The following is an 8522-nucleotide window of genomic DNA, read 5'->3' on the forward strand; positions in this document are numbered from 1 at the left end:
ATGCTAGCTGTTAGTAGCTGGAAAGTAGGCCAGATGAGCAGGCACAGCAAGATGGACCTAGTTCAGCAGGTTCTTTATCCAAACTAGGGATACCCATGGGCTATCTTTGAGTAACCCCCTAAATACTCACCCATCTGTGGTCACTTGTAACCATGAGGCTACAAGTCTAGGTTCAGATTCGGTGCGATTAAAGAAACCTCTGCTTTTTATATGATGCTATAACACTCTCCACGAGTTCAAGTTGTTGTCTTGCCTCCACTTGAATCCTCTGATATTGGGGAGGGATGGGATTCACCTTCTGAGGGTCCCTTCACAGACCTGATTCCTAGCCCCTGGGACTATACAACCCAAGGCATGCTGGTGGAGGCAAAAGTAGAGAGTATGGGGAAAAAATCCATTAAGTGACATATATCAGCACATACACGCAACAGTGACTCACAGATAAACTTAGATACCAGTACCTATACATACACAGATAAATTATACTGTATTTCAAGCAGCTTTCTCTACCCTGCCAGCCTGTCTGGACAGAGAACTCCACTGTTCTAATTCTCCCCAGTCAGGGTCCACATGGGTTTTCTCCCCTTCTAAGCTCTTCCCAGAGAGCCACAGTGGGGACCAGCCAGCAAGGTGGGAGTCCCAGTAGGTGGGGTACTGGAGACCTGGGGTGGGGAAAGGGTGGAGGGAGATGCATGGAGGAAGGTGGAGGGGCCCAGAATGAGGATACTAACGGGGATGGCTCCTCCAGAGCCCCAGAGGAGAGATGGTGCAGTTGTGGTACAGAGGATTGGAGGGTGGGGAAGAAGCTCCAAATATTTATTGAGTGCTCATTATATGCTGGATGTTACACTGTAATTGAACAACAGGGTTCAGGCCAGCCTGGAAAATTCTTTTTGGAATGGATTGTTTTCTGGTGGGACAGAGGACAGATAAGCCCAGCATTAGACAGCTGTTTGAAGTAGGCCCCACATGTCACTGGACTACTACTGGTGGCCAAAGGCCTGACAGGATCAAGAGACTGAGGGAGAGACTGGCCCAAGGAATTTGTTCCCAGGACAGCTTATTCTACCACTCATGTCTTCCTGAGAAACCAAGGTCAAGTCTTTTCAGCAGAGAACCACAGCCTGGAAGGGCTCTGCAACTGGCCCAGCACAGCTAGGCCTGGATTCACCTCCCAAGGGGACCTCGGCACCTGAAGATGATGCATGTCCATCCTCCATCCTAGGGATTCTCTCCTGGCCTCAGGAGCAAGGCCTAGGGTGGTCACTCATACCTGATCTGACTGAATGTGTCTTAGAAATGGCCGAGTGTAATTTCTTTCTCCACATTGGTTTGAAGGCCAAATGCTACATTGTCTTTCCAGGCTTTCTGTTTTGAAGTTTGTGGCAGCCTTGACATCCAGCGTCACACACTCACTGCCTGGCCTGCCTGGGCACATTTGTCAGAACTGCCAGCTGAGCCCATTCATCACAAAGTCCCAGACTACGCATCCAGTTCTGCCGGTCCTCTGCCTGGAATACCCTCTGCCCACCATCCTTGATGGCTGGATGGCCATCTACTGCTCACCTCCAGCCCACAGGAGCCCTGTCCATGGACTTAGTCCTAGATATTTGTCCCATGTGCCTTTGACACATCACAGCCATCACTGATGGTCTGTTGCTGCCAACACAGCTTCGTTAACCCCAGCACTGCCATTTAACTTTCCATCCAGTTATTTCTTTAGCTCCCATCTGAAATTCCTTAAGACGAGGATCGTGCCTCCTGAGTCCCCGCCACCAGCTGCTTCAGATTGCCATCCAATGGGTAGATGAACTGTCAACACGTGTCTGGGACAAGCAGTAATCAATGAGGACGAGGGAACCTGGTAGCCCTACAGTGCCACTCGTTACTTAAGACGTGAGTGACAGCGATTAGCAAAGCAGAGGTGACTGGATGGACCCCGTTGAGCTGTCGAGTTTGTGTGTAGCACAGTTTGTATGTAGGGGACCGGCAGGCAATGGATGGAAGTAAGGCCTAGGAATTCATCTTAAAGTTGTGTTTTCATGGCAAACACGTTATTTTTGGCTATGTATGTATGTGCATTTGGGGCCAATGGAAATTTGGGTGGGGACCTAAATCCCAGAACCACCTGCTACAGTTTGGATGTGGTATATCCCCCAAGGATTTTTGTGTTGGAAGCTTGGTCCTCCATGTGATGGTGTAGAGCTGGGCCTAATGAGAGGTCACTGGGAACACTGCCCTCAGAGAGGATTGAAGAAGTTTTCCTGGGACCCCTGGGTTAGTTCTCCTCCTGGTTCTGTCTTCTTGTCTGATGATATAATCTCTTATTCTCCAATGTTCTCCTGCTAAGATGCCATAGCTGTTAGGCCCTCACCAAGGAAGCCACTGATCTTGGACTTTCAGCCTCCAAAATTATGAGAAAAAGAAAACTGTTTTCTTTATAAAGCTAGCCAGCTTCCAATATTTTGTTATAGTAACACAAAACATACTAATACACCATTCTTCGGCACCACCACAGGCATCAGGCAGAACCCAGGATTCCAGCAGCCTCTGAAGCCACATGAAAAAGATGATTCAACTTCATCCTGCTTCTCTAGGATTCCAGAGTAACCACCTGCCTACACTTTTGCCAGCTATGCTAATGTTTATTTTAAATTGCCCAATAGTGATGATAAAGTAAATTTGCTATTGCAGGTCCTCAAACTTCAGCAGCTTCGGAGAGCATCTAGAGGCAAGGCATGAACAAAGACAAGTGAACGAGACAGGCAGACAGTGACAAGGAGACCTGGAGAGACAGCAAGGGAGCGAGCAAAGAGGAGATGGAGAGAGTGAGACCTGAGGAGGCCAACCAGGAGCCAGGCTCTGAGAGAGGCACCTGGCTGACCTCTTGCCCTAGGTGTGCTGGCACAACTGGGCTTTCCTGTCTTACAATGACAAGACAACAGGACTTGGAAGAGCAGTTCCCGACCTATGTGTGAAATTCTGCAATCTGTCAAAATTCTCATAATTATCATGCAAGGTAGTCAGGTTGTGGGAAGCTTCCCCCTTTCTCATGAATTCATTCATTCACCTGACAAACAGGAACTGAGCACCTGTGCGCCAGGTGCTATGCTGGGCAAGGTGGATACCAGGGTGAGAGGCTCAGCATCTGGGAGAAAGATGACCAGCAAAATGCACCTAAAGAGGTGATTGGGGGCAGCAGGGTATGATGTGTATACTGTTGATTCTGAAGCCACACTCCTTGGGTTCCAATTCCAGCTCTGCCACTTACAGCTGTACAACCCTAGGAAAGTTCCCTGACCCCTCTGTGCCTCAGTCTCCCCTACAGATGTAAAATAGAGCCAGTAAGAAGACCTAACAAAGCTCTTGTGAGGACTGAGTGAGTTAATGCTCACAACATTTAGAATAGTGCCTAGCACATGAAAAGACCGGGTAAGTGTTTGTTAAAAAATAGGAACACAAAGGGTCCAATTTAAAAGGGTAGTTAAGGAAAGCCTCCCTGGAAAAAATGGCATTTAAAACAGAGACATGAAGCATGAGAAGATGGCATCTTCTTTAAACTCTCCAAATGTAATATTTCTTCCATACTTCCAAAAATCAAGTTAAAAACGTGCATTCAGTTTTTTTCAGTCCTTTGAGTCGGATGATCCTTCCTTGAGTCGCACTGCCTAACTCACCTGGTTTGATGCCAAAGGTAACCAGCTGGTTTCTGGGGGTGTGGCCTGTGGCCTGAGGCACTGTGCTTTGCTGGGGAAAATTAAGAGCTTCAGTGGGGAGCAAATCCCGGGTTCCAGCCTCCCAAGCCTTGGGCTATTAGATGAGATCACCTGCAGCTGACCTATGGGAACCCAAGAATCAAGAGAACAGAGGTGGCTGACCTCTGCTGTGAGCCACCAGGAAACCCCGCTCGCACATGCAGCCGCTCTGTGTAGTACACAGGTGTTCCTACAAGACTCAGTCCTAGCAAAGCTAAGCAGGTGAAACTGGCCCCCTACCTCTCCTTCTGATTCCCAGCTTGGGGTGCCATGTGATCCCCAGGCCACTGCAAAATCCTGTAGGCAACACTCAGGACCTTGTCACCTCGCCCTGCCATAAAAATGTCCTTAATTCCTCTGGCTTGGGTCTTCTTCTTCTGTTTCTCTCCTTAAAGTGACCAATAGAAGTATTCCTGAGAATCTTTCCAAGTTGTGCTGCTACATAACAGGGTCCTTGAGCTCAGATAACTAGAGCTCAGAAGAAGGTGAGCAGTCATGCACCTGGGCAGATTTATGAGTAGAGAGCCCTTTAAGCAAAACTGCGTGTAGTGGACTAGCCCTCCCATAGGCATCCCTGGCTAGAGGTCACCCTGGGAAAGTGCTCAGCGGGATCTGCTCTGCCTCAGCCTTGTGACACACTGAGCTGCCTAAGAGAAGGAAACTAACGCTAAACACTTCTAATTCGAATCCCTGGATCTCATTGAGAAAACTGAGGCCCAGGGAGAGAAGAGATTTGCCCAAGGCCGCATAGCTTTTAAGGACTGAGGCTCTGCCCACCTATGCACGTTGCCCATTGCCCACCTGTACTGCCACAGCTCTAGTGGGTGGGGGATTTTCTAGGTGGTTGAGGAAGGTTTAAATGTCCTGTGGTCAAGGTCCTAGCAAAATGTCACTCTCCCCACTGGTCTGTGGCTGGAGTCCTCTAAATGCCAGGAAAGCGAGAGCTGCCCTCTCTTCAGCAACCCAGAAACGGCTCCAGCTAAGAACGAATCACACCCCAGTGAGAAAACTGAGACTCTGAGCACTTTCCAGTGGCCAAGAGCAAGATGGGCATGTCAGGGCAATGCCCTAAATGTCCAGCTCCCTGGCCCAGGGTCCACACCAGCCAGTCTCCATACAAACAAGCAACCAGAATCCCACATCTCCCAGCACACTGAGCTCAGCCTTCTTCCTGCTTCTGGGCTCCTTCTTGGTGTTCCACCTACCCCAGGACCCCATCAAGGTCACCTGCTCCAGGAAGACCCCCAGGCATGGGAGAGAAGATGCTCAGGAGCAGCTAAGTCAGACTTGGCTTCTTAGAGTAATCTAGTTTCATCATCAGTGGGAGTGAAGGTAGCCTTCCATCTCCTGGGCCACAAGCTCCTCAAACCTCAGGTATCATCAGACTAGGCTGCAAGGGGGCTGCCCCACAGGTCTTGAAGACTCTGGGAGGATCTGAGAGAAGGATGCATGAATTGTTGGTGCAGACCACCCTGAACACCTAGCTGGGCAGGCCCAAGAGGGTACTTAGTGTAAGCCCATGGCCTTGGCAGATGCACAAGGAGACCAATACTTTGTATATTGGCAGGGTATAAGAACATGTTTTGGAAACACAAGTACCTTCCAGGCTACAGATTTGTGGGAAAGAGGGAATAATTAAAAATGACTACAAGGTCAAAGTTAGCTCCAACCACCTGCTGCCCTAACTATCTGATACTTGGGTGGTTTATACCAGTGGTCAGCTGGGAGCGTCCCAACAAGAGAGGCAGAGCTGTGCAGATTGATGAGGGGGATGCTTGGCTGGGGCTCTGGACCTGCATTCCAACATGGGAGGAGCTCTAGGCCTTGATGTTTGGGGGTGAGGGGGAGACATGACAACCCAAGGTTTCTACCACTCTCTGGATTTGACCCTGAAGCATGACTCCGTGAGGGCTAGGACTACCTGTCTTGTTCACAGAACCCCTACCAAGCCCATAGGTTAATCTTTGAAAACAAAGAGTTCTGGGAATGGAGAGAGGAATATCTCTGCCTGGATCTATTCCTACAAGAGAAGAAAATGTTGGGGTTCAGGGAGATAACACTGAGAGTGCCAGGACATTCCCAGGGCATGGCTGATACACATCCAATTACACCAGCCACCCAGTTATTAAGAAGCAGTTATGTGACCATAAGCAAATCTTCCTGTACTTCCATTCCTTAGTAAATATCAGCAGCACTTATTCTATCATCCGGATAAAAGTGACACAATAGATGGGAAAGTGTGAGGATGGGAAAGGGTGGACGCACTGTTCAAATCTCAGTCTATCATTGTAAGACCTGTGAATAACAGAAACGTCAAGATGAATCTGTGTGCTTGGGAAGCAGAGTGGCCACAGCTGTGAGGCCCGAGAGAGCAGGCCTGTCCCCTGCAGGCTCTGACTCAGTTGAAGCGGGGCTGGTGCTAGGGCTCTGTCTCTGTACTGATGGAGTTTCAGGGAGAGGGCAGGGCTGGCTCCCGGGAGAGAAGCTGGAACAGCCCAAGGGTCAGGAGCCCCCAAAACTGTTCCAGCCCTTCATCAGGCTCTGTCCAGCCTCCCAGAGAAGCATGAACCTCCCTAGTAGGATACTAACCTGGCACTGCTTGCCTCCATCATCACAGGGAAACCAAGCCAAAGGAAAAGGGAGGAGTGTGTGTGTGTGCACACATGCACATACACACATACACACACACACAGGTACAAGAATGACATTCTCTGCCCTGTTCTCCCAATGTACACACACACACACACACACACTCCCTGTTTTCCCTCTTTTTAGGAAATGGGTGATTTCAAGGATGGATCTCAGACTATACTCCCTCCCTCATTCTTCCCTCTCAGTCAGCCCCTGAATTCTTCCACCCACTGTGGCTTTCCTAAAGTTGGGACAAAAATGGGACCCCCTACACACAACCCGGACTGATAGGAAGCAGAAGGGGATGCCTCCCCTCCTTGCCCACACGTGGGCAATCACAAGGCTGCCATAACCGAGAGCCTTGTCCTCCTCCTCAGCCTCCTGTCCTTGAGTGCTGACCCACCCCTGCTTCTCCTGCTCCTGAGTGGGTCCTCCTGCCAACCCTGAGCACTGTTTCCTGACAAGTCCCCTGCACACAGCTCTGTGCCCTGTCTGAGAAGTTGAGGCAGCTCAGAGTTTCCAGAGTTGGTCAAGGTGGAAGGAAGACCCACCTGTAGCCCAGAAATTCTGTCAGGACATAGGTGTGACTCAAGAAACTGGGGAAAGACAAAAGCCTGTCACATGGTTGGACTGCTGTAGCATTGCCACGCTGGTCTCACCCTGGAGTCTGAGAGGATGGCAAAGAGCCATGGCTTGGTGACTGTCGTGGGCTTGGCTGAAACATGGACAGACAATGGGCTCAGAAGGGAAGGCTCCTGGTACTCCTGACTCACCGATGCCTGGTCCTCAAGTCACAATTGCTCAGCTGGGAAAGCTCCGGCGCCTGTCAGCCTCCATCCCTTCCTTCAGGCAAGGGAACTGGCTGGGTTACCTGTGCACTGGCTCCACCTCAGAAGCTACCTTGGACATCACCCAAGGTGATGCTGCCCCTCTATGGGACTGTTCTCCACAGTCATTTCTGCCACAGAGGCAGGAGCTGCTGTTTTTGTGTGTGTGTGTGTGTGTGCGTCATTAACAGATAGATGACAATCATCATAGCCATCTTGCAAATGGAGAAGTGAAGGCAGAGAACTGTTAATTGATTTAGATTCATTAGAAATCCGCGGTATGATCCCTGCTGTGCTGCCTCCCCCATCAAGGACTCTTATCCTTTCTGGGAGCAGCTGACATGCGTATCCATGACCTCAGGGCTGAAAGGAGGCTGGCCATGTGGAGGTCAGGAGGAGGTGGGGCATGTCAGGGTGTCCAGCCTGAGCCTGGTTGGCTGGATCTGCTGAGCAGGTTTGGGAGCCACACCAGCACCTCCTCTCCTGCTGCTGTGGGCCTGCTGCCTCAGAAGCCTACTCTGGGTCATCCTGGAGGCCTGAGTCTCTCTCGGGCCAGACAGTGTGTCTCCTGCTGCCAGGCTCCAAGGCAGAGGGTAGGGTCCTTGTCTGGAGCTTGCTGGCATGGGTTCTGCCCCACAGGCAGGTTCACAGGGGATGTGCTGCAGGGGAGGGAAGACAGGACGGAACTGAACAGAGCTTGCAAGGTCCTTCTCATCACTGATCATAAATCCTGATTTCTGGAAGACTGTTAGTCCTCAGAAGGGATCAGCTGTCCTCAGGAGCCTTTGCCCAGCATTTTCTCTATCCCTAGCCACCAAGATGTGTTCAACGGCAGAGGATTGGGGATTGGAGTTATGAGGAAGAGGGAAGAAGATGCTAGTTACATCTGGTCTATAGTAGTCTCTACCGTGGAGAATTGGTGGTTTCCCCTGACTGGCTGAGACAGAGCCTCCTTGCCTGGGAGGCACATCTGGGGAGCAGCCAGCCAGCCTGGAGCCCTGCTGTGGTCCCAGAGACCATACAGGGGCAGTGGGGTTGCTGTCAGCCACTCTGGGAGCAAGCTCCTCCATAGCTCCTTCCCAAGGGGCAGGGTCTGGCTTTCTCTGCCACACCCCCACACGCTGGCCTCGGAACACACATATCTTTGTTAATTTATGGGAACAATAAGGCTCCTCAGGGACCACCACTCCCAGCCAAACAGTCCTGCCCACACCCAGCTGTTTATCTCAGCTGCTGTGGAAAGAAAAGCAGGGCTCCCCGCCCCCATGCAACCAGGGCAAGGCCCCAACGCTGCCACACACATGCCATA

The 8522-nt window shown here is 50.8% G+C and overlaps 1 protein-coding gene across 3 annotated transcripts in view; it reads right to left on the minus strand.

Moving 5' to 3' along the window:
• Nucleotides 1–8192, minus strand: part of Endou (endonuclease, poly(U) specific) — a 26930-nt gene extending 18738 nt beyond the window's left edge. For all 3 annotated transcript variants that reach the window (XM_048802610.1, XM_048802611.1, XM_048802609.1), the window contains exon 1: nt 131–8192. In XM_048802610.1, coding sequence (XP_048658567.1) covers nt 131–134 — 4 coding nt within the window. In that variant the 5' untranslated portion in view covers nt 135–8192. The remainder of the gene's footprint in view (nt 1–130) is intronic.
• Nucleotides 8193–8522: the final 330 nt, after the last annotated feature.

The sequence above is a fragment of the Marmota marmota genome, unplaced genomic scaffold (genome assembly GCF_001458135.2).
Source record: "Marmota marmota marmota unplaced genomic scaffold, marMar, whole genome shotgun sequence".
Taxonomy (NCBI): domain Eukaryota; kingdom Metazoa; phylum Chordata; class Mammalia; order Rodentia; family Sciuridae; genus Marmota; species Marmota marmota.